The 27317-nt window shown below is 41.4% G+C and overlaps 1 protein-coding gene across 1 annotated transcript in view; it reads left to right on the top strand.

Moving 5' to 3' along the window:
* Positions 1-26595, top strand: part of aff2 (AF4/FMR2 family, member 2) — a 153489-nt gene extending 126894 nt beyond the window's left edge. The window contains exons 18-26 of the mRNA XM_068714237.1: positions 3680-3917; positions 5731-5864; positions 8956-9019; positions 9806-9942; positions 11737-11808; positions 13256-13349; positions 14504-14556; positions 17275-17492; positions 20260-26595. Coding sequence (XP_068570338.1) covers positions 3680-3917; positions 5731-5864; positions 8956-9019; positions 9806-9942; positions 11737-11808; positions 13256-13349; positions 14504-14556; positions 17275-17492; positions 20260-20381 — 1132 coding nt within the window. The 3' untranslated portion in view covers positions 20382-26595. The remainder of the gene's footprint in view (positions 1-3679; positions 3918-5730; positions 5865-8955; positions 9020-9805; positions 9943-11736; positions 11809-13255; positions 13350-14503; positions 14557-17274; positions 17493-20259) is intronic.
* Positions 26596-27317: the final 722 nt, after the last annotated feature.

Consider the following 27317-nt stretch of genomic DNA (forward strand, 5'->3'; position numbering starts at 1 on the left):
GAAGAGGTGGGTTTTCAGCCTGCGCCGAAAGATGGGCAGCGACTCTGCTGTCCTGACGTCAGTGGGAAGTTCATTCCACCACTGTGGGGCCAGGACAGAAAACAGCCGTGACCGGGTCGATCGGCCGCCAGGACCTCTGAGTGACGAGGCAACCAATCGCCCCGAGGCAGCAGAGCGAAGTGGTCGGGCGGGGGTGTAAGGCTTGACCATGGCCTGGAGATAGGAAGGAGCTGTTCCTTTCACTGCCCTGTAGGCTAGCACCAGAGTCTTAAACTGGATGTGAGCTCTTACAGGTAGCCAGTGTAGAGAACGGAGAAAGGAAGTTGTGTGGGAGAACTTGGGGAGATTGAACACCAGGCGAGCTGCGGCTTTCTGGACAAGCTCCAGAGGTCTGATGGCCGACGCCGGGGCTCCGGCGAGTAGAGAGTTGCAGTAGTCCAGGCGGGAGATGACAAGAGCCTGGATGAGAACCTGCGTCGTCTCGTCAGTGAGGAAGGGACGAATCCTCCTGATGTTGTAGAGCAGGAATCTGCAGGAGCGTGTAACGGATGAAATGTTTGCTGAGAATGACAGTTGGTCATCCAGGGTCACACCCAGGTTCCTCGCAGTCCGAGTTGGCGTCACCACGGTATCATCAATGGTGATGGACAGGTCCCGGTGCGGGCAACCCTTCCCCGGGAGGAACAGTAGCTCAGTTTTGTCTAGGTTGAGCTTGAGGTGGTGTGTCGTCATCCACTTTGAGATGTCAGCCAAACACGCAGCGATGCGCGTCTCCACTTGGGTGTCACCGGGGGGAAATGACAAGACCAGCTGGGTGTCATCGGCATAACAATGGTAGGAGAAGTCATGCGAGCGAATAACAGAACCCAGAGATGTTGTGTAGAGCGAGAAGAGAAGGGGGCCCAGGACTGAACCTTGCGGAACCCCCGTAGTCAGCATGCGTGGTTCCGACACGGCCCCCCTGCAAGTCACCTGGTAGGATCGACCCGTCAGGTAGGATGCAAACAGGGAGAATGACCCACTTTGAACCCGGACTGGTGGGAGTCCAAAAGGCTGTTCTGGTGGAGATAGGAAGACAGTTGGTTAAAGACAGCACGTTCAAGTGTTTTGGATAGAAAGGGTAGAAGAGAAACCGGTCTGAAGTTCTTGACATCAGAGGGGTCAAGTGATGGTTTCTTCAGAAGGGGGGTGACTTTGGCAATCTTGAAGGCCGTGGGAAAGCATCCTGAAACAACAATGTGCTGCAGCTAAACAGCTAGCCTGAATTAGCTAACGTTACTTAGCCTGCAAACTGACGTTAGCCGTGCACCTTTCCCAGGTGAAAGTTCTTTCAACGTTAGACAGGTTGCAGGACGAGATGTGTGGTCATGTTTGTAAGTTAGATGAGAAGGAGACTTTAGCAGGAAAGCAAATGTATGTTGTTGTTCAAAGTCAGTGGACTAATCCCAATGTCCCCCCTAAGGCCTGAACTGACGTCAGCTGGTAAATGGTTGGGTGTGAGAGTCTGCAAGGGCTTGAAATGGTGTGAATACGAATGGGAGAGCACTTAGCTGCAACATAACATGTTATGTGCAATCGTGGTTATTTATTTTATATTGTTTACTCCCTGATTTGAAAGTCTTCCAGGCTCTTGCTTTACGAGAGGTAATTTCAAATAATCTATTTATCCGTTTTTGTCAACACAGCTTCACTAACAACATGAAAAGAAATAGTTGATGAATACATCAGCTGTGAGATAGTCTCTGCTCGCATTCCTCTGATTTTGTGTGTTTTTGAGTATCATCCTAAATCCTTAATGTTTCTGTGTTCATTTAATGTTCAAGGCACCCATGTGAGGTCCTCTTTGTTTACCTTTTTTTATGCCTTCGGGCTTCCCCTGGTAAACCCGTGTTAAACTTCACAACGCTAGGAAATATGGGTAATTCCCAGCAGAGTCTGCAGAAATGCGGACTTAAGGAAAATGTTCATAATAGTATATAACAGTATATATAAGTAAGTATATGTATGCATATGTGTGTGCACCTGTGTGTGTGTGTGTGTGTGTGTGTGTGTGTGTGTGTGTGTGTGTGTGTGTGTGTGTGCAGGAAAGCATAAGAAAGCTCTCGTAGCTCTTTTATATATTTATTTATATATTTATACATATATATGTATGTATATATATGTGTATGTATATATAAGTATTCCGAGTTATATGTATACATAAATGAGCTATGAGAGCTTTCTTATGTTTTCCTGCACACACATCGGCATCCACTTAAGGATAGACACACAAATGCACACAAATTAGCATAGTCGTGCACACATCAATTATGCTGTACACAGACACAAAAGCACACACATAACTCACACATTCACACACACGCACTGCAGCAGCTAATTAGTCTTTGTCTCCCTGGTTTTGTATATTATCACTAATGTCGGGGCCCGGGGCGATGTTCTGCAAGCTCAGCAACTTTTCCCGCCGCATCAAACCCCCAGAGTTTCCAGGCGGAGGAAAAACATAAAAATATGATCTGTTGTGCTGCAAACAATATGAGTCACAAGAGCAACAATATGGCGGCTGAGGGAATAACCGTCGATGCTCGAGCAGGGAGGGCAGAATCACAACAATTTTAGAAGGAAAACATCATTCAGCGACTGCAGATGAAGTCTCAACAAGTAGGGCTTTACACGTCTGTTGATGAAATAATGTGATGGCAAAGATAAAGAAAGTCAAATCAAGCCAAGTCCATTGATTGGCATAGCCCCGAATGCTGCCTCGTGTATCAGTGTTTCATCACGCCGTCATCAACAAAACGGGTTCAGTCAAGTGAAGTCAAGTGACAGCGTCACTCAAGCTAAGGAATACCAAACAAGTGATGATCAGCATTCTTTCTGAACCTCTGTCATCCAAATTCAGTAAAAAAACAACAACACAGGAGTGTTTTGGCCACTGATACATAGGTTTTTGGCTTTGGTATTAAGTGTTCAATTTTTTTTCATTGCTAAATACAAAATACATCAAAAGAGGGATTGTATGTTCTCAAAATATATTTTTTTCCACATAATTTGAAGCTGTTTTGTTCAGTCATGTTCCAAGACTAACGGCAGGTTAAAATCAGATTGCAGAAGAATTCCCAAAGCACATATATTTATATTTTATTTCCATTCATAATGTAATAACAATATGAATAATAAATGTTTGTTTTTATATTATATTTGTGGGTTTATGGTACATTTATCTGTCTCCGCTGTGCTATGATGTGGCTTTGGCGTTAGTGGCGTTTTGATAAATTGTCTGACAATGTTTTATGAGTCATGATTCATCATTTGTCAGTTATAGTTTGCTGTCATGATTATTTCACCCTATTGTCGAGATGAATTGTGATCCGTTGTTGTGGGAATGTGTTTTAACTGAAGTACATATGACCTGGAATAAACGACCACTATTAGCAACCAATGGGCATCGCTTTACTGCCTCACACCTCTGGTGCCACTAAGCAATGGCAGGGTGTTAATTGTAGCAAGAATCACACTTCAGCAATAGTCACAATTAAGCCAACTAATTAACACATATCCTAAATAAACATTTAGTAAAACGCTAATATTCAGTTACGATAAATAAAGTAATACTCATACTGCTTTGTAATTTTGTGCCTGTGTGTGTGTGTGTGTGTGTGTGTGTGTGTGTGTTCAGTAGCTCACTAAACAGGAAGCAGTCTCGGTGGCGTGAAGACAAGCTGCTTCCACCCCTCCTGTCGCCGCTCTCTGACGATCCGCCTCGTAAACGGACCTGTGACAGCAGTTCCTCTTTAGGCCAGGAGGGCGTCGCCTCCGGGATGCTGCCCTGCTCCGCCTCCTCCACTTCCTCTTCCTCTTCTTCACACAGACACAGGAGAGGTGAAGGCAAGGCGTCAGCACACGCGAGGAACGGCAGTGTAAGTGCTCAAAAAGTGCTGCTATTGTACGTGTCACCATTTGCAAAAGCAAACTTGCTCTTGTTTGTATAATACACCATGTTTCCAAGAGATTGGCCTTTCTCATTTCCCAGTTTGTACAACCTCCATTCCTTTCCTCGCCTCCTCTCCTCGCATCTTTGTCCCGCCCACTGGAGATGCAAGCGGAGGAAGGGAGGAAAAGACGGAAGGAGATGGGAGATGAGGCAACAGGCATTTAACAAATGAGACATCTTTGCCTTGGAGCCGCCATTTTTAAGCAAAGTCAATTAAAAATGTGCGTCACAGCTGCATCAGCTGTTTTGTTGTACCTCTGTATTCATGCACTTACGAGGTGCTACACAAATAGTGAAGGACAGAAAGTTTGACCGCGCCTTTAATCGATCTGATCATCTTAATTATTTACAACTTAAGAATACAAAAGGAGCAGTTGCATTGCTAGTCCTGCCATGGCTTCAGATTATTCCAGTTGACGCCTCTTCTGTATGAACACACCGGTGTATTGCTTCTTGCTCCTCCACGCTCCCTAAACCTAATCTTAGGAAGTGGGACGTCCTTCATGATGGAGCCCTGAGATGGATTTTCAGGTCAAAAGCGGAAGAGGAGAGGAGACGGGAGGCACAGAATGGAGACATGAGAAGAGCCCTATGCTGGAGTGATAGTAGGCTGGTGGCATTATCTTGGCGTAAAATTTAGTTGCTCCCCTGACACTGGCACTGTTCCCAAAAATAACTCTCAAGTTAATGACATGCCATGAATCTGCAGCGTGACACACATCTCCACCGCGTTTCAGGAGTTTCAGGAGCCAAAGACACTGACACATGTTGTGTAAGTGTTTTGTTCCATGGTGGAGGAAGCATTCAGAGCTTTTACTTGGCTAAAAGCAGCAAACCAATCCATTCTTAAGTTTACCCAAGTGAACTATTAGTGTTGGTATCAAAATAAACTTAAAGTATTGAAAGTAAAAGTAGTCATTAGGCAGAATGGCCCATTTCAGAATCATATATATTATATGATATTTATATATGTCTGGGTTATCGGTAGTGATGCAGTAATGTGTACATCACTTAAATGTTGCGGCTGCTGAAGATGGGGCTAATTTTAACCACTATGTACACAGCTGGGTAGCTTAATCTATAATGACATATAATCTAAATCTGCAAAGTAACTAAAGCAATCAAATAAATATAGGAAAAAGTATATTTGTCTCTGAAATGTAGTGGAGTAGAAGTATAAAGTAGCATGAAATGGTAATGCTCAAGTGATGTACAAGTACCTCAAAATTGTACCTAACAAATGAGTTATTTTCTACCACTGCTTTTGATGTGCAGTAGAAGGTAATGTATGAAAACCAGCAGCACAGATGCAAAAAGCACAACTTTTAATAAAGAAGTGCTCCCAGTAAACTACTAGCTGTAGAAGAATTTACAAAATGACAATACATTTAAACATATTGTACTTAATTTCCATTTAAAGTTTAAGAAGAGCTTAAACTGCAAAATGTTCGATTTTGTCATGGATTTGCGTGTGAATATATAATCATAATGTTCTGTAGTATCTACTTGTGGCACACATGACAGATGAGTCAGTTCAGCCACACCTCTCAGGCTTATTTTGTTTCCATCCTTTCCTCCCTGACGTATAACGGTGACAGCATTAAAGACCGTTAATTCAGCTGGCAAAGTGAATCCATCACTGAATGAGAAGCCGGCGATAAAGTTTAAGCAGCAGTTTGATGAAAGCCACACATTGTAATGCTATCATAACCGTGGATTTAATGCCTTCCCTACTTCAGGAAGTCGACACCCACAGCGAGAAGCCCAGTGCAGACGGTTACCATGCCAACGGACAGTCAGACTCGGAGGTGTGGTCGGAACCACTGATGGAACCTGCAGAACCTCGCCGACCACGACTGACGTTTAGCGACACGTATGTGGAAATACTGGTTATACCGTGCACGGCAATACGTACAAAGAATGAACAAAATGACTGCAAGCGATCCTTAGATGCTGCTTTACCTCCTGAAGTCTGTTAGCAGCATCATTTATAAACACATTTATATTTTTATCATCGTTGTTCATAAGACCATGCCTTCTGTACGTTACTCCCTCGGTGCTTGTATAAGTAATCTCTCCTTCTCCTGTGTTAGGAGACAGCAGGTGTCTCCTGTTTAATTGGAACAGGTCTCGGATTATTCCACTGTATACATGTTATGTGTCTTGTTTTTACATCACACGGTTTGTGTTAATTATGCTGTACGAGTCCTCTCTCTGAGATAACTAAATGCAGTCAATGAAGACAGAGCAGAGTTTTCTTTATTCAACAAAAGTGTAATAATGTAAACTCAATATCTCTGTTTCCTTTTTTAATGGAGGCCAACAGTTTGAATTTGACTGAGGGGTTGTTTTATGGGTGAAAAGCTGGGTGGCTTTAGTACCAGCAATACCAGTGGATTTAGAACGTAGCTGTGGTTTTACAGGTTTGGTCTCGATCACAAGACTCTAGTCTCTAAAGTCTTGATGACTTTAGAGACGACTTGACAATATCAAAAAAGGCTCGGAACTCGACTTGGACTTAAACGTCAATGACTCGTGACTTCACTTGGACTTAAGTCTTTCGGCTTGAAAACACTTGATACCTTCCCCCAAAATAGATTAAGATTAAGTAGTATTTTATTTTGAAAGTGTGCCACAAATCAGTTGATTTCCTGACTAAACTGACGTTAACGCTTTTCATCCCACCAAGTCCACAAGTTATTCCCCAGATCCGCTTAGTTTGACCCAATCCGACAACATCCAATCTTGCAGGAGAGAACTTAACTAATGTTAAGTGCCAGTCAGAAAAAATTATACCAAAGATAAGTTTGTTCTACGTGGTGGTCAACATAAAACTAATTGCAGGTGTAAAATGATAGATATAGAAGACACAAATGGCAATGCATGGTGGTCCCACCTCAGGTAGCTACTAATTATTGCCACCATGATCTATCTTATGATCTTACACAATAATGCATTCCAGAGGCCCTCTCTGGTCCCAAATTTTGTACCCGACCCAAAAGAGACTCTTGGAAAACCAGCCCAAGCCTAGTCTGACTCACAGGATGTAGAATGTGAATACAAGCCTACCATTGGCTGCTTATTCCAGACAGAATTCTCCTCCCCTTTCCCAGCTGCTATTTATTTTGCAAGGGCTGCATCCTGAGCTTAGTGCCGCCAAGACAATTGTGATTGGTTTAAAGAAATATAAACAACGCCGAGCGTCTCTCCCTTAGTTTGGAATTATAATGGCAGTTATCCATTCTGTCACTGTGTGAGTCACAATTCCATGATGATCATTATTGTTGGTGCCTCTGCCGGCAAAAAAACCCCACACTGTGCTGGTGTGACCAACAGAGAAAGGTTAGTCTGGAGCAGCGGACCGTTCTTTAGCACTAGCAGGGGGGAGATAGGTCTGGTAATGTCAGAATAGCCCAAACCTGACATGCATGAATAAAAAACCAACAACACACACACACACACACACACACACACACACACACAATCCAAAAGGGACCTGAGGATAATTAGACCTGATAAAGAAAAGCTGTCGACACCAAAAGACCCTGATACAGAGAGAACCCCGACAGTGACAGCTGCATGATGCTCCCGCAATTAACTATTATTAATTAGCTGCGGTCAGAGAGATTAGCTATACATGTCATTTTCCTCTGTGCTTTACAAGTCACACTGACACCAGACCAGTCCAGACTGCTGCTCCTCATCTTCTCCGTTCACCACCCGGGCTCCAGATCAAGACAAAACCCTCTGCTTAACCAACATAATAGAATGTAGCACAATAATTTGAATTATTACACACCTTGTGATTAGAACTGATGGCAAGTCTACTTAGATCCCCTAGGGTATTAGACATATTGACACACAGACCTGAGACTTGACACAGTAGAGCAGGACCCTACCTAACCCAATTAGCCTGAATAGAGTTTGGACCCACCCTGACTGAACCGAGTGGTCCCACGGAGACCTCTGATGCATTCTCATGTCTGTCTCAACCCTCTGAACATCAAAACCTGCCAGCATGTTTTCTTTTAACAATCGCCAAAACTGCACCGTTTATCCTCGCCAGCAGCTGTCATTATCGTCAGGTGATATTTCATCAAAAACATTTCATTCTACATGTCTCGTTTAACATCTCGCCCAAAATAAACCTTTTACTTTAACCAGAGATTTTGAATTTGTTGTGACAACACGTGACAACAATCCTGTGAAACTTAGACTGAACTGCAGGCTGCTGAGCTCAGAGCATTGAGGAGAGGCTGTAAGAAGAGGTTGTAAAAATGTCAATAATTCAATATATATCATTTTCTTTCCATAATTGGTAACACTTGTGGACATTTGGAAAAATGTTGGACATATAGATTCCATTGTTTTACAAACAATGGAATCATGAAATGATCAATGAAATTCCTTTTTTTTTATGATTCATGGCATGGTCACTGTGTTATAGTGCACAAAAGACCTGTTTGAGTTCTCTCCACTTCGAGCCATGGTGGTGCTGTCTCCATAGAGGTACAGGACTTTTATATTGCAGTGAAAAACGAGGCCACAGAGTCGAATGTGACAGCTGACAACCACTTGGTGTTCAGAGGGTTAACACAACTTGTCTCTTCCTGAAACAACTCATCTGCTTTTAGGGAGGACAGCCGACCTCATGCTGCAGATTAGATGTTTTAAAACGTCTGTAACTACCTCACCACTGGTCCAGTTGTGTTGAGACGAGAAAAGATGATACATCGTGTTGCTTATTTGTCCCAAAGGGATCCTGCATTATTCATGAAACAACATGTTTTGTTGTTACACTCAGGTTACACTGAGCCTGAGGTATGTATACCTAAATAGGCTACTGTATATAACTCACAGCAAGCTACTCGTAGCCAGTGATTATGTAAATCACCCAGCAGGGTTTTAATTATTTATTTATTGTCACATGCTATATATGCTCTTTTTCTCTGTGCTGTTCCCAGAGTCCACAGTGCAGACTACTACATGCAGGAGGCCAAGAGACTGAAGCACAAGGCCGACGCTTTGGTAAGATGTCGTCTCCCACAACTCTTTCACACACACACACACACACACACACACACACACATTTACACTTCCGTCCTTGAGCACATAGAGTGGACAACGAGGAGACGGACAAACGGACGGCAAGAAAATGATTTGATAACACGATGCTACCATCACGAGTCTAGACTTTAATTAAGCGTGCACATGCTCAGATGTGTGTGTGTGTGTGTGTGTGTGTGTGTGTGTGTGTGTGTGTGTGTGTGTGTGTGTGCGTGTGTGTGCGTGTGTGTGTGTGCATGTGTGTGTGTGCGTGCGTGTGTGTGCGTGCGTGTGTGTGCGTGTTGTTGATCATGTGTGTGCACTGCGAGTCTCCGAAGAATGAAAATCTATTTCACATCAAGTGGCGCACTGTATAATTTGTGTTATTTATTGCACCATTTGTCTCCGGGGGAACATTGCATTCAAGGACTGATGATGTCTGCAAGATTATACAATATCAAAAGAATTATCTGATCCCCTCCCCGACAATGAAATGAGATTTATTTAACTTGTTATTTATCTTGTGTTTACGCGTTGTTTCCTCACATTTATCTGGGGATTTTGCATCTTAGCAGGAGATTATTCCAAGAGTGCGTCTGCCACAATGCTGTTAAGACGTTCTTCTTCTGTCTTTGTCTTCTCTCTGTCTGTCTCTCCTCTGCTACATTTCTTTTTGGGATTTTTCTCATTGTCACGTTTCGGCTTTCTCTCTTATTCACTTATTCGTCCGTCTTTTGTTTTTTTTCGTTCTTCTTTATTTATCTGTAGATGGACAAATTTGGTAAAGCGGTGAACTACGCCGACGGCGCCCTCTCCTTCATAGAGTGTGGGAATGCTATGGAGCGAGATCCACTGGAGGCCAAGTCACCGTATACCATGTACTCTGAGACTGTGGAGCTGATCAGGTACAGTAAGGAGGGACAGACAGAAAACTGACGTTATCAAGTGAAGTTTATATATATATACGTATATATATATATATAAAGTTAATTTATATGTATATACATATTATTTCGTGCTTGACCAAAACCTTGTGTGAGTTTATCAACAAGCATTACTTTTAGTTACTGTGAGGAACTTGTAACCTACAAAATACACATGACCATAAGCGGGATTGGCTGTCTATATAGTTATGCTTAAAGCTTGTCAAATCATGACTGGACTCCACATAAATAAACCCCAGCAAACAAAAGGACGTTTCTATTCTGACCTGCTGATTTGGATACGGTAGTTAGAATTGATCTCTGGCTCTGTTCGTAAACGTAAGATTGAGTATGCAGTGTGTTGTCAGCAGTCTGGGGATTTTCTGTACGAGAGAAATAAATTTGTACAAGATTAGCAGGAAGTATAAACAGCTTAATGGACATACTCAACCGTCCCAACATGCATTGCTCCTCTTTAGACGAGGTTTGTTAAAAGGATTACAATTGATGGCGAGGGATGTCAAGGTAAACTTAAGAGGAAAAACTCACAGTCCATAAAGATTCTAGCAGTTCTTTTTTTTTCAAAGATAATTCTCTGGAAATCACTCTACTCAGATATGTAGCTATATATGTAGCTGTATTTCCTTGATTCTTTCACAAAGACCCACATAGATGAGTGGGTTCTTCCCATGTGCACTGCCACAGCACATCCCCTATAATTACACCTCTCTCATCAGCCCAACCTCACTGACCTGTTGTAGATTTAGCCTATTAGCCGAAATAGTATTCTGCGGTTGCATATGTTCACCTCTCTGCCCACAGAAAATGATAATCAAAACCTGAGTCTTGGAATAACAACTAAAAGCTAATTAGCATGAAGCCGGTGCTGTATTCAGAAACGTCAGGACTCTCAGGATTATATTTTATTTATGTTTAATCTTTGTTGTCTGAAGCATCACAGACCCGTGGTGCTGCTAATGAGCAGAGTTTAACGAGAGTTGCGTTACAGGACCGCTGCTGTTTTCCAGAGCTGCCGGTGTACGAAGCCGCAAAGCGAGACTTTTAAGAGAGCAAAGTGAGAATAACAAATGACTGCTTCCTTTGAAGGCTGACAGCAGGGCGCTGTAGTGGGAGAGAGTCTTTTCACTGAAGGACTCAGGTTCAAGCCCCGCTTGTCTGCACTCATCCATCCTGCTGAAGTGTCCTTGAGCAAGACGCCGAGTCGCCACCAGCTGCGGGGCTGCTGATCTGTGACTCTGGCCTTTGACCTCCCGGAGGAGGGAGCAGAAGGAAGCGACAAGAATTTCCCCACAGAGATCGATGAAGGATAAAGGTGTCGGCGCTCTCACTTGATTCACCCATCACCGCTGAATTTCATTTTGACCGATTAAACCAGCTCGCTGAGCAATCAGACCGGGTCACCGAGGGCGGGAGGCAGCAGCTGATCCCCACAGCATCTTTGAAATACCTAATCAGCCACCAAGGGATACATTCATCCTTCCACAGAGTCAGATGAAGCTCACCCGTAGCTCGTCTTGCCGAAGGGCACTTCAGCAGGGTGGATGCTGAAAGAAATGAATCTCTAATTGCCGTGTCACCGCTTTACATTCGTAACGTTCAGAAAGAGCAACTCCTCGAATGATTTTAACCTTGGTTTTCTAATTAAGATGAACCATGAGTATGCACGTATTGACCTCCATTAACAAATAACGTGTGTTAACACTTCACCGCCATAGATCAGAGGAAATGTGAGTGATGAGCGTCTCTCCTCTGCAGGTACGCCATGAGGTTGAAGAACTTCACCAGCCATTCAGCCACCGTCGCTGAGAAGAAACTAGCCGTGTTGTGGTATGACGATTCTCTTTTTATGTGTGTGTGTGTGTGTGTGTGTGTGTGTGTGTGTGTGTGTGTGTGTGTGTGTGTGTGTGTGTGTGTGTGTGTGTGTTCGCAGAGTAAAGTGAGTACAGGGCCATAGTCAGGATTTAAGAAATACTGAGGTCATGAGTTTCCCAATGCCAGGTGTTTCTTACCATTAAGATTCTTTTGTTTTTAATTATTCAGTTAGTAATAATAATATTTTTGGTGGATTGCTGTGATGTCCTGCAGGTTTAGGATGTTGGCCAAGTGGTTGCAGTGTCTCTCAGTGTAATGTCATAAGTTCTCTCTCTTGTCTGTTAGCTTTCATACTCCACATAGTACATGATGGTTTAAATGCTGCCACACTGCCACACAGTTGCTGATGCAGAAGTACTAAAACCTTTCATCGCTCTCGGCCCTAAATGTACGGAAATGTAAACGTTGTAGGACTCACACAAGAACATTTTCATGTTCTTCTCCTAAATCTCTCTTCCTCTTACGTGTGTGAGGTTTACTCGTACAAGTGTTGGATTCAGAAAAACCCCTTCCAACTGAACAAACTCGTCCGTTCCAACGACGAATTCTGTTCAGGAAAATGAGATGTGATCTCCAGCAGAATGAGCCCGACCAAACTGCTATGTAAAGCTACCTGTTACGCTCTGTTTGAGAAGTTTCACTCACAACGAAAAGGTGGAAAAGATTTTCACGCTGCTGTCTGAAATCAGCAGACGAAAACGGAACAAATTGATCAGCGTCAGTAGTTGAATTACAGGACCTGAAACAATTAGGAAACATGAACACAGCTGCCAACAACGTGTCATCAGCGGCGCACACTGTGACCAAAGAGGGGACGGATTAAAGCTGGATGCTAAAAAACATCTTTCAAATCCAAAGCATGACTTAGATGGCAGGTCAGGATCTGACAGTCACAGAGATGTTATAGGCTTACTGTAGTTCATAGTACACCGTCCACCTGACAGACACAATCCTGCAGAAACTGAGAGAGAAGGCTCTATGATTATTATAATAAAGTCAACCCAGTGGAGGCAATTCATACATAACTTGTCCTACACTTATATATATATATATATATATATATATATATATATATATATATATATATATATAGTTTTTTTTATTATAATTTTTTGTTTCTGTTTTATTGTATATAATGTTTTAAAATACTGTTACTGTTTTTTGAAAACCTGTGTGCTCTGCTTGTGAATGACTTCACAAAGACGTGGACTTTGATTTGATCACATATTAGTATTTTACATTTCTCACATTCTTTGCTTCACTCAAGTTCCTCCTAATCCAGGCGGACTTGTTTGAAGTCCATTTTTGTGTGGATGACATGAAAATAATACTGAGGATGGAGCTTTAAAGGGGATTTGCACAGAGGATTCATCTGCCTTCTCTAATGGTTTTGTTTCCATAGTAACCGCTGTCTGTCTCTGCTGTATCTGAGGATGTTCCATTTGAAGAAAGACCACGCTGTCAAGTACTCGCGGTCGCTCATGGAGTACTTCAAGGTAGCACACACACACACACACACACACACACACACACACACATTTGGACATGGACTTTATTTCCTCTCTCTCTCATTTTCTCCCTCTGCGGTTGAAAAACATGAAAAGCCAATTACAATCCCTCAAATACATTTCATATTCATTTTCATGGTGCCTGTGCATTAATTTTGCATGACGTTATTAAAATCCATTCTTTCTCTTTGATATTAATGTATTAATTAGCTCCATCAATCATCACAGTGGATTGTTCGGGTTTAATGTGCTTGTTTTGATTAATTACGTTTGGTTTAATTAATTACTGAGGATGTCATTATCACAGTGCCGCATTTGCATTGATGGGATTGGATTCCTGGGAAGGGACTGACTGGGGGTTTAGCTGTGTATGTGTGCACAGGCTGTGTACATACAGCACGTGTTGACAGAAAGAACAGAACACTGAGAGCAGTCTGAGCGGTTCATTTTAAAAGAGAAACGGCACAAAAACATTCCAATGGGATCTGTAATAACTACATGACACATTAATGTGGATTTTAACATTACATACTGTTAATGTGCAGAGTAAGGGTTTGGCTTCTATTATAATAACATTAATAATTTAGCTGACGCTTTCGTCTCCGAGGGTTTGTTATATCACTGATTAACTGAAGGGATTACAGTATGTATTTATGGAAACCAATAGCTATAGATATCAATCACTCTGTATTTCTTACTGTATCAGTTAAAAATAAAGTTATCTGATGCAAACAGCCTTTTGGATAACTGTTACAGCAATGTTAATCAATGGGTGCCAACCCCGTTAGACCAATACATAAAGAGATAAATAGAGAAAGACTTTTGGCATTTGTGAAATCTGCTTGCTTTATTGCTCAGAGCTGGAAGAGAAGATTGATGGCACTGTGCTGGCTGTCTGCTTACTATGAAGCTACAGCCAGCCGGCCGTTTGCATAGCCTAGAATACAGACTAGAAAAGGGGAATCTGTTAGCCTGGCTCTGTTAAAAGGTAAAACCAAAACTTTGATTGACTTACCTTCAGATGATACATGTTATCATTTCTCCTTCTTCCATCTCTAGTCTTTGTCTCATGTATCTATTAAAGCTGTTACTGTAAGCCATAAAAAAACATGTTTTAATACATTTGTCTTTCTGTGACCCAGAATTCAGCCAAGAGTTCACACCAAGCACCCTCTCCCTGGAGGATCAATGGGAAGTGAGTACACACACAAACACACACACATACACACACACACACACACGTGTGCAGTCTCACCCCCCCTTCATTCACACAGATAATTGAGAATTTATAATGCACCGGAGCTCTGCTGCAAAATACCATGGCGCCCCTGACAGCCACTTGCTCAAACAAACCCCTCAGGAAGCAAATAAAGGGATTGATTTGTTGTAGATGTGAGGAGCAGAAGACTGGAGGGGCTGCCGAGTGGCGGGTGAGAAGGAGTGATGGAGGGAGTGATGATGGATGGAGGAGGAGAGGGGTGAAGGAGCTGTGGATGTGAAGCTAATGAGTTTGGACAGCTCTGATGCTGCACAACAGCAGGACTGGAGCTCAGTGCGTGTGTGTGTGTGTGTGTGTGTGTGTGTGTGTGTGTGTGTGTGTGTGTGTGTGTGTGTGCACGCCTGTGTGTGTGTTTGTGTGTGGTGAGTGTGAATCAGGCACAAGTTGTTGGGTCGGAGAGGGTCAAGGCCACATCACAGACATTACATCACTGCCAGAGCCACACACCCAGCTGTGCAGGGCAGCGGGAGCAGTTTGTGCTAGCATGGCTGATGTTACTATACAGTGTATATCAAAGTAACACACACCCACATGTAATACTTCTTACAGCCTTTTGGACTGAAATGACCACTACTTGGAAAAGCCAAAATACCAGTTTGTCTAATTTCCACCATCATTGATGTGCAGCGGTATAAACAATAACATACCGTATCATTTTTCGCTTCATTCATAACGTTGAAATAACCATTCTGCTTAAATGCAGTATCTGCACAGTTGCAGATAAATATTAGGCTACACTAATATTATTATTGCTATGCTATTCATAGAATTAGATTCCAGTGGTGGCTGCGTAATGCACGGGTCAATTTATGAGTCGGGGCGGATTTGGGTAAGCCTACTAGCAAAGATCACAGGTTTAGGTGTTGGGTCAAAACATTATGAATGGTTCTGGTGGTTGATAAAGGCATATTGCTCCCCGGGCGCTTCTCAGCAGCCCACTGCTCCCAATAAGTTGGTGATGGGTTAAAAGCAGAGGCTAAATTTCATATATATGTGTAAAAAATGTATATGACAATAGAATAAATTTCATTTAATTTCATTATTGCGGGTCAGGTGATGCCGATTGTCACACTTATAATGGGTTGGGTGGGTGCGAGTAATAATAAACCTTGACCCACGTGTCACTCCACAACATTGTTTCAGACTCATTTGATCCAAACATTTCCAAAATGTCTTTATCTAAGGAAATATTCTGCTTCAATCTATATTCTAACATTGTCATTGCGATAATGTTAGACTGGTGTAAACATTTTCAAACCTGTTTGATATGATGCCAAACTGTCAGAGTGGACCAGTACAACACATTTGACCACTTGGTGCTTCACTTGACTCAGTAGCCACTCAACCAAAACTTAAAGGAGCAGCTTGTCACTTAATTTAAGAATAGCTGGTCCACCTTAACAATGAGAAATGCCGGTTCAGCCAGTTTGAATAACTCAGACCGGTAACAGCTTGTACACCAGACCGGCAAAAACCGGATATCGATCCAACTCAACGTTGTGGTTTAGCGCTCGCATGCCACAAAGTGAAAGTTGCACTCATCTGTCACTAAGATATCTCTGTCAACAATGGATCAAATGACTACATGTAATGTGAAAGGTGTCACCCAGAATAAGCACCGACTCTGCAGTTCCTCTCTGCTGTCTTGGTTCAGTCTGACTGTAGCAGGCAGCTTCAGTAGAACTCTAAAAACCTACTGTACACTACCTGCCCAGCACCAAACAGCAGACATTATATATATATATATATTTTAACATTACCTGGAGGAGCTGTATGTGAGAACGCAAATGTCTGAATAATGCAGACCGGACATTAAACAGACTTTACCCTGCCAGCTCCCTAGTACAAAGTCTGTGTGATGTCCTATTGAGCCCATGTGTGAACAGAGCAGGTCATTCACAGCGAGCGAGTGGGTAAGTTGATAATGTATCTATCATGTGGCTGGCACAGAACCGTAAGAAACAAACATTCAAGGAGAAGAAAATGCCTGACAGGGGAGACAACTTCTGTCCTTAAGAGCTCAGACTAATCCAAGGAATGGCACGAGGTTCAGTGGTTTAAAACCAAATTACGAACCAGATATGTCAGAGATGTACCACTGTGATATTTATCCGGTGGCTGAAAAGATGACACAAAAGAAGGCTAATGTGTAAATAAGCAACTGTTTACGAACACATTTGTCATAACAACTTTATAAGGTGATAATATCTCCATCTTGAGTTCCACTGCCCCCAAGTGGCCAAAACAAAATCCATAAATGCAGCTTTAATACCATCTTTTTTTATAAACTTGTTGCTTTCTGACACAAGTATAGTGCTTGTTCTTTCCCCTCCAGCTCTCATCTTTTACCCAGAGCCACTTAAAAATAATGCTTCTCCCCATTTTTGTGCAACAGCAGTCGAGCCGTTTTCAGCAGTCTTACCTTTAGAAAGTAGACAACTAATAAAGACAGTATTCAGCAGACACATTCTTGACGCCAGTAAGTCTGTTTGGAAAATATGTAACAAGCTAAACTCTTGGCTGACACACTTTCTTCTTTGTATGTTATCAAGTCATTCAAAAGCCCTTCCAGCACACAGAAGCTGCCTGTTTAATTCTCTTGGTGTTACTGGGACTCACTGCCTCTCTTTACAGGGTTAACGGGACCCCGTCCCCCCTCTCTCTCAGCCCCTCCCCGGCCGGCAGTGGAGGGGCGGGAGGAGGATCTGGAGGAGCCCCGGGCTCGTCAGGAAGCGTGGCCATCCCTCAACGGATTCACCACATGGCTGCCAGTCACGTTAACATCACCAACAACATCCTGCGGAGCTATGAACACTGGGAGACGGCTGATAGACTGGCCACTGATAGCCAAGGTAAGACTACAAATGACTAAACATGTGCTCTGGAGGTTTTTCTCAACACCCACGTGACAGCAGGCGTTTACAAGAAGATGTAAACTGAACTGTCTGTTTGCTCAGTTACACACAGTAGCAGGAGGAATATTTAAGTCACTGTTTGAAAGCTGAAACTAGAGATCGGATCGGATAACATTATTTTTGATAAATGACAATTCAATACATTTATATCTATTTATTCATTTGTTAGATTTTGTTCTACAAAGTAAGGAAAGTAAGTTCAGGTCAAGTCTGACGTTGCCTCACACATAAAGGAATGATGCACTCAGTGAGGCATACAGCTCATTAAATGAATACTGGTAGTGGTTCGGTACTCGGTAAGCCCAGGTATGGGTATCAGGGCTGACCAGTAACCAGTCTAGTGAAAAGAAGGATCATTCATCATTCATAAATAACAACATGGCTATTTAAAAATCAGAGAATATGCCTACGTTTATTAATCAGATCCCTCACATAAGGTAGCACTATCAGAGCGCTACATATGATTTGAATTTTGGGGAGGCGTAGAAACATATAACAGCTGTTTGTGGCTAACGTCTCTCTCTCTCTCTCGTTGGCTGTCCCTTTACTTCCCTGTCGTTTTGGATCGCTACATTGACGGAAATGGAATTAGAACCCAAAGTTCTATTCACGACCACGAAAATCAAACATGATATGAAACTGTGTCTATTTATCTCTGCTTTTCTATGATACATACAGTTTAAACAGAGGAGGACCAGTGAGCAAAATAATAAAAACAACGCGTGCTTGGACGATCAGTCAACTATGGGCAAGACTCGACCAATTAGATTCGATGTAAATTCTTAGTCGCCCTTACCCGTAGAATTCATTTTTGGAGAGTTTTCCACACACACACACTGCAGAAATAAATAGCTAGACATTAAATAGTCCCTGTTCATCCAGCTTCACTAGTCTTACAAATAGTATTTCTATCAGAATCACTTCCACACTGTTCTCTGACCTAATGCACCTTGAAAGCGTCCTTGTATCCCTCCCTCACCTAAACAAAGAGCAGACACTTGACCCGCTCAGTTGTCCAATCACAACCACTGTATATGTGCTTCCACTGGATTAACCAATAGCACTCATTTACAGTCTCACTGGTATGAGGCTCAGCGGTTCGTTCCAGCGTCCCAGAACCTCCCTCCTCTTTACCTGCACCCACACACTCAACACATCCCTCCATTATGTTTCTGTCTATAACATCACTGTGGAGTGAAATTTGTCTCAAAACGGTCACAAATGTTAATTACATGATCTGCAAACGATTTGTGCGTTATTTTGGGTAGTCGTCAGTGCATGTTCCAATCCACACACAGATCCCAATCAATTTGATCTGGTGTAAAACACTTTTACAAATGCAACCTGAATCAGTATTCATATTTTACGTACAGATTTTCAACTTCAGCTTCCCAAATCTCATAATTTTCACCTTTGAAAAGCTTCCTGTGTATACAAAGTATAAAATATTTGTGATATATATATATTTTTTTTATTTACAGATTGTTAAATGTGTGCGCACGGCTCGCCTGATACGCACGGATCAGGTTACGTTTGCGTGTGGAGTTCTGAGACTATTTTCACGGTCTCCAGCTCACACTGATCCACAAATCCATGGTGGAAAACATCTGGGACATCTGGGCTTTCAGTGTAATACATATTATGTGAAACATAATGTCAAAACTTCACGAGCTAACATCATGCTAGCTAACAAGTGTTACACAATCTAGCATTTTAACAATTGTTTGTAATTCATTTGATTTTGCCTAAGCCACTAAATAAAGCTACAAATTTAAAGTAAAGGTTACATTTTCATAATAAAAGTACTTTCACTTATTTTCATGCATTACATGCATCATTGCATTACTACTCAACCAAAAACAAAAAAACAGTCATTTGAATTTACTTTATTTGATATGGACGATGTGATTTAACATTGGCTGCGTTTTCACAAAGAAGTTCCTGATAATTCTAGTCCCGGAACTACTTTTTGAGAAACTAAAAGGTTCCTTCAGCTCACTGATATCTGCGTTTCCGTAGCGCTCTAAAGACCTGCAAAGATTAGGCAAATTAGTCCGCTGACGTATGTAAAGAACATGACATGGGACGAGAGCTGCTGGTGGTCCTGGAGGTAAACACACTGTAGTTCAGTGCAGCCGCCTGTTCCATCTAAAATCACACATTGTCACACTGCAACGATATTTACTGCTGCATAGTATTCACTGATGCATGTTGTAATGAGTTAAATGCTGAAGAGGGAAATTAAACTGTCTCCACAATCAACGTCGGTCGTCCCTGCAAACCCCGCCCCCTAAAACTCCTTTTAAAAACCTAAAATGTTCCCGGAACTTAATTTAGATCCTGGTCACTGCGGTCGAAACGCAACGAGTTCCTCAAAGGTTCCTAGTCCCTGGAGTAAGGAACTATAGTTCCAATACAGAGTTCATTTTCAACTCTTGTCCCTAGTTAGGCTTTTACATGTACAGTGTAATTAAAACATAAAGCTTTTCACTATCATAAACCCGCAATACACTACAAAACAACGACAAAACATTGGTGGAAAGTGTTGTAAACTAATAGTTCTGATGGTGCCGAGGTTTGGATGTCTGACTTTACCTCTCGATGCCCACAGCACAATTAGATCAAATAAACACCTTGCTGTACTCATGTTTCATTTCAGCAGCAGGGACCCTCAGTAACTGTGTCTCTCCCTCACCTCCCCTAGAGTTCTTCCAGGAGCTGGACTCGGTGATGGAGCCGTTGAGTCAGCAGAGCAGCATGACGGAGCTGGTCCGATACATCAGGCAGGGACTGCACTGGCTTCGCTTAGAGGCTCACCTGCTGTAAGGACTGGACCCGAGCCAAAATAATTAAAAAAAATAGAGAGGGGAAGAAAGACATTTGCCTGGGAGCTAGAACTGGGATAACAAGTGAGATGAGACTCATGACGATGCTTCGGTTCCCACTGGGATCCTTCAAATGACCCGACACCACCCGCAGTAGTGTAACGGCATAGACTGGGTGGATTAATTGGGCTGAAATTCACCTGCAATTAGATGTGAACAGTAATTAAGTTTGGGAATTTCCACTGTGAATCACAGAATACAAAGTAGCACATTAAACATTTGGCTGATGCTGCTTTTTTTGGAGCAACTGTATCTCCGTGCAGGTAGCTTCAATTCCTAAAGGGACAATAGATGTTGCAAAGCTTCCTGTGTCCCTGAATAGAAATAATAATAAGCAGTAAAAAGTATTTTTACTAAGACAGGATCATTTTCAAGAAAAGGCATGTGAGCGGCTGATGTGATTAACGAGGCTGGAGGTAAGGAAGGAGCTCAACAGAGGCTCATCTGCTCCAGCGGCGGCCTCGAAACGTGTCTGTGATTGGGACCAGAGCGAAAGCCTCAGGCTGATATCGATCCAAGTGGAGCACCGGTCCAATCCATTAGATGAGCAGCACGCTAGTGAAGGAAAGAGGCTCAGCTTTAACCACTGGAGCTGAATTGATGGAGGCCGAAGTTAGTCCTCTGCTTCTTCAGTCAGAAGGCACCTGCCTTTGTTGTGTATTCCTTCAGTAATTTAACAACACACAGTAATCAGTCACAGGGACACAAAACGGCTTCTGGAGAACGGCCGCTCAAAAGTTAGCCATTGTGATTAACAGCCTGTCAAATTTTATATTTTTAAAGTTATAATCATTAAGAATTTCATCACATCAAACTCAAGTTTTTGCTACTATTTATGGCTTGCATTTACACTCGTGAGTTACCTTTCCTGTAGTAGCTTCCGCTGTCAGTGGAGGAGTCCGCCAGTCCTGTGCTGGATCCGAACGGCGTACATGTACACTACGGATTCACAGGAAGCAGTGTACACACACAGGAGAACATCTGGTCACACATGTGCGCGTGTATATGTCTAGCTAGAGAGATAAAGAAGACGCCACATTTGCGATATAAACAGATAAACGAGTCGGCCCTCTTCTTCTGTTGTATTTCTAACAGAGACTGATCAATAAACGAGTTTTTGGACTAGCATTTTTAAGACAGTCTTTGTATTACCACAAGTAACCACATGTGTCACTAAATCAATCACAAGTGAAGTCTTAAGAGTTATAACTTTAAATCTGGACTAAACTCTGTTTTGATTTAAAACAAGAAAAAACATTATTCACCTTTAATGCCAGTTTAATGCCAGCTTTTCATACTTGGCAAATTTTGTAGGTCTGTGACACAAATGTTTTGAAATACATCTATCCTGAGTGTTGTCTCACTTTGTCCAGCTGCCATCGAGCAACTCACATGTGATCTGGATCGGTGGGTTGTTTAAGTAAAAGCACTTAAATTGCACAGCCTCTGTGATAACCCCAACATTAAGCTGGCGAGACCGAGGATTACAAGACCTGGTCAAGTTGCAGTCCGGGGAGTTCACGGCTCAGCAGAACAAGTAGTCAATTCACTGGTCCTACAAATGAGGGCTTTCCTCCATCAAATAAAAAGCATTTGTCTGGTTCTTCTCTCACTGGTTATGAGCTTTTTGTGAAATTCCACACAGTTCTATTTCCCATAGTAACCCACCCACTGAGGTGTCAAACACTTACAAGGGGAAAAAACTACAAGACTCGCTGTGATATGGCTCTTAATTAATCCCCACCCACGTGCAGATGGAGTAAACAGGGGGAAGATCTCAAACGCGCTTTTCTGCCCTGATGTCAGAAGAAACCTGTGCCACTTTGTACATCTCTCAATGAGACCAGATCACCTGCCGGATGTCTTGTAGTCGTTTCCCAGACATGTGTCGTGTTGTGTCGTTAGTGTGCATACGTGTACAGCTGATTGTCAAGTCTATAAATCATTACCTGACCAGACAATACAGATGTTTGTGTACCATAATGTACAGACTGTGACTCCTGGAAACAATGTTTGTTTTTGTTTTGTGACTGATTCAATGTGAATGAATGAGGAAGTGAAACAAGAATATATATATGTGTGTGTGTGTGTGTGTGTGTGTGTGTGTGTGTGTGTGTGTGTGTGTCAAAGAGAGACTGTTAGAGTGTGTGATTGTGTGTCCATGCACAGGCTATGGCTGCATTTACACAGTGCCAAACATAATCATATTTTTAACCCTTTGTGGCACTTTAAAAAAAAAAAAAGGAGTTTCTATTTGGCTTCTCCTGTTTTCACATGTGCCATAAAGATTTAAAATCTGGATTTGTGTACATGGTCTCTATAAATCCAGCACATCAAGCATGAGTTTGTTTTAAGTTTTGGATCATTTGACCATCGCTGAATGTGTATGGAAGACAATGCGGATGTGAAAAGTAATTTTCACTTTGACAAAAAAAAAAACTGAAACTCAAGTGCCTCTATTTGTGTCCGTGGGAATTGCTCTATTTATTTAAGAACAAAGAATTAATCTAAATGATTTTCCATACCATATTGGTATAAATATGAGATTGTTTTTCGTAAAATCAAATGTTTCCACAAGCTTTTTACTGGCGTTTATGATGACACCAGGGTTTGGCTTTAAGAAAAATGTGTGATTTAACGTGTCAAATTTGCATTAGTTGCTGAGGGGTTTTTTTCTTGATGATTTGAGCAAGTATGGGTTTTGTCTGAAATGCCTGAAAAATGTAAACCATCGCATGCAATAAATGATAGCTTCAGACCAAGAACTACTTGTGTCCAATTTGAAAAAGGAAAAAAAAAACAGTCAATGTATTTCTTGTTGCATAGTCATTTACAGTGTGAATGTTCTACATCACCTGAAAATACAGAGCTGCTTTAAATGCACAACACTAGAGTTAACGGATGGAGGTAATACTGTCACTGAACAGGAAAAACAGGAAAAGTTTGACATTTTAGGAAATACGCAGAGAGTTTAGGTGAAAAGATTGATACCACATTCGTGTCTGTTCGCTAACTATGAAGCTAGAGCCGGCAGCTGGTTAGCTTAGCTTAGCATAAAGCCTGGAAGCAAAACAAGAGGTGAAGTCATGCAGGTCAACAGAACAGTGTGACTTCACTTTTGTCCAAACTGTCCCTACCTGCTGCATAGCTAGCGCTAGCTAATGCTAGCTAATGCATCAAGCAAGCACAGTCGGTAGTCTGTAATACATTGCCAGTGTTTTCTTAAGATGCTTGAAGGTGTTTCAAGTTTTTTTATGATTCATTCTCAACTATCGTGCACATGAAGTCTTCAAAATAAGATGTTTCAGTCATGAATTAGTCTTGCTGCATTTTGCAGTAAACAAAAAGATTAAAATCCTGAATCGTTCCCAAACAAAAGCCAAAGTGTAAAAAGGGTTAGAGTCTGCCAAAGTGACTTCACAGTAAACTTTTTTTTTTTTTAAACGGATAAAAAAAATATGCTTAACGTTATATTGTGTTAATTAGTGGGCTTTTGAATTGCTGGTTTCATTACAAAGCCAAGCTAGCAGCTTCCCAGTCTTTGCACTAAGCTAAGCTAGCTGGCTGCTGACTCTAGCTTCATATTTAGCGACATGAGTGTAGCGAGGAAGTAAACAAGCTTATTCCCAAAAATGTGAAACTACTCCTTTAAAAATGGACTCACTGTTCTTCATCTGAAAGCTTGCAAATGTTTACTAGTGAACATTTTTGGATAACAGTACACTCCCTGTTTAACAAAAAATGCCTTTTAAACTTGTTTTTATTTTTTTAATTATTTAAGGTCATGAAACCAAATTAGCAGTGTCCCAATGAGCCAATGAACTTCTACAACAGCTAACAAACAAAACCCACTAACTGTCTCTGTTTAGACCTCAGTCGTTCAATAGTTGATCCACAGTGTTGCTCAGTCCAATTCAATGATGTTTGATGTTGTTTTGTTTTATGGTGAAACAGTGATGTTGCTCTATGGTTATTGTTCATTTCGCACAATGGTCTTTATTTTTGATTACATGCAGCGGTACAATATACTTATTCAATAATATGCTGTAAAATGTCAAAAACATTGCATTGGTGACATCATGGGAAACACAGGTTTCATCCCACTACGCTACACGTCACATGGTGGCTGTGGTCAATTCTGGACACAGTCCTGTTGACGATATGCAATGTCAGTATGTCGGTATATTCTGAGACATTTCGGGGACAGACTGCCTCAGCATGGCCTTTTATTCTGCTGACATCCTATTCAATATCTCATTAGCTCATGTAACATTATCACTGTTGTCAACTTGTTTATCAAAAGCAGCAGTGACAGAAACAACATCGCTGTTGGTGTGATTACAATGCGGAGCTAAACAGACTCATTTATTTTTTGACAACAGATGGTTACAAGCCGATAATACGTTGATAATCTCTCCAGTAGTGATGAGTGTCTCTATTATTTGTTTGCGTTTCAGAAAATCACAGTTACACTTTGACTGCTTAGGAAATTGTCAAAACTGCCTCATACAGTAGATGAACTCGCAGTATTAATAAGGATAATTATCTTCTCAAATTCCTGTAATCTACCAGAGAGCTGCTTTTTTTTCTTGTTTGTTTTTTTCTTTTCATTTGATTGTCCTCAGTTGTACGGTCATGAAACGGTCATGCAAGTATTTGAAAAAGAGATTAGTCTCTATTTATCCAAACAAATAATAATATTAATACAAGGTCAGTTCTAGAAAATAACTGCTCACATGTTACATCATGTTTTCTTATTTATGCTTTATTCTAAGTAACTAAGCATTATTGGTCCCTTTCAAGTTACTTCTGAGTAGGATCAACTAATGTTGTGGGAGAACTCATATCTTCAGCTGTAATAGAAGACACCACTTTGGCTAACAAGTTCTGCAACCAATTTACTGTATATTTGTTTATTTATTGTGCAGTTTAATACATTTACAGAAATAGTTCCCCGTTTTTGAGAGTTAGAAGAGACAATCGATACAGCTCTCATGTCTCATGTGTCACGTATCAACCAAGAAACAGGAGGCGATTAGCCTAGCTTAGCATAAAGACTGGAAACGGGAAAACAGCGAAGCAAAACTAACCACCTTCTGGCTCCAGCTTTAAATTTTGTGTACTCAGAAAGAAAGTGATTAAGCACAGTTTCTTCAATAGGCACTTTGTTTTGTAGTTGATATAAAGCAATTGTAATAGTAGTAAACATACAGAAGTCAAACCTACAGATGAGTAAGTTAGTCAAATAGCTTTATTTTCAACTAACAATTATGGAGCCTATCAATTTTACAGTAAACAGGAATACTTTGAAGCAGTATCATATTCAACCAGTAATATTCCCTTTGAAAGCATGTTAACCTCTGCCAAGGTTGCTCTGATGGTCTATTTTTAATAGATATTATTGTTTCCCTCCTGGGACACAACAGTGTTAAATGGTGCAGGGATTCAAAATGTCCCAGATGAAAACAACCCATAAAACAGGAAGTTAAAAAAAAACACTGTTGACTCTGAGCACTTCAGTGTCTTCATTCATTACGATCCCTGCAGTCAAAAACTAGTCTCTAAATGTGCAAAATGTAGCTGTTTTAAAACTCTTCTCTACAATCACTGGTTGTTGGGGCCCGATTCTCACTAAAACAAAGACAGCCTTAATCATAAACCTCTAGATGTAAAGGCGACCAGAAGACAGTATTCTTGGTGATGATCTGCTTTACTTATTGCAAGTATACAACAGAATCAAAGTTCGTGTGGCATTTATTGATGTTAAAATGCTACATGGCAAGTGTTGGGCATCCCAATATGGTTAAATTAGCGTGTTGTAAGCCAGGCATTGGTGGTTTAGAGACGGGCAGCGACACGGTGCCTCTGACAGCCTGACAGACCTGTCTGTGGCTCTGATGCGCATCACGGGCTCAACGCAACATTGTAAAGATTTCTACAAAATTACACCTAAGAACGCATCTGTCCAACATGGATTGCATTGTATTTTTAAATGTGTTGCACAACTTCAGCTATTTTTCTGTTTCTATCAGTGCTATCTTTTGGCCTTTTATAATGTTCTTTTTTTTATAAAGAAGTTGTTCTATGTGATGATCAGAAGTTGTGATGCAGTTCCATTGTTTTTAAATATTTAATGTCTCTAAAATATGGATTAAAATCTGTTGAACCAGTGGTTGTGCTGCTCTCATGGTCTTATTTGTCTTTTTAAAATGCAATATTTCACAGGGCTGCATGGTTTTCATATAAATTTGCACTCATGAGGCTTTTCAAACTTGTCATGTTTTGTTTTTTACAAGAAAACATATAACCTTGTGTTTCATATTGCATTGTGAAGTTCCATATTCAGTTAAGGTAACCAGACAAAGCAGAAAGAATTAGCCAAAGTTAATTCAAACATCATAATACGCACGCTTACAATAAGATTGTGTTTTCCTAATGAATAAAATCTCAGAGTTCTTTTATAAATAAGACCCTTGCCTTTGAGTGGCCTTGATGTATTACATTATAAGAGCCAAGCTACTCTTCTTATTACCACTAATGGACTCTTATTTCTACATCATAGCAACTATTAGCCCACTTCGCCATGCATGATTAATTCATTGAATAAAGCCACACATTAGAATTCAAGAGGGAAGGAGGCTGTGTCTTGAGAAAGTGAGAGAGACGGTGGGAAAGAGCTGCGTGGACCTCAGAGTGTGTGAGAGGAATGAAGAAAGACACAGAGTCTCGTGTTAAAGTCCAAATTAAAGTGCATTTTCTGGGTGACATAAATCCCGTCTAATTAAGTATTTCCCTAAATGAGTAAGGATGTGGAAAGCCTATTTGCAGACCCTAAATGTTGGCGGAGCATGTGTGTCCTTGGTGCAGAGCCAACACA

The sequence above is a fragment of the Cebidichthys violaceus genome, unplaced genomic scaffold (assembly GCF_023349555.1).
Source record: "Cebidichthys violaceus isolate CVI_PGR_0920_01 unplaced genomic scaffold, fCebVio1.0.p SCAF_2, whole genome shotgun sequence".
Lineage (NCBI taxonomy): Eukaryota > Metazoa > Chordata > Actinopteri > Perciformes > Stichaeidae > Cebidichthys > Cebidichthys violaceus.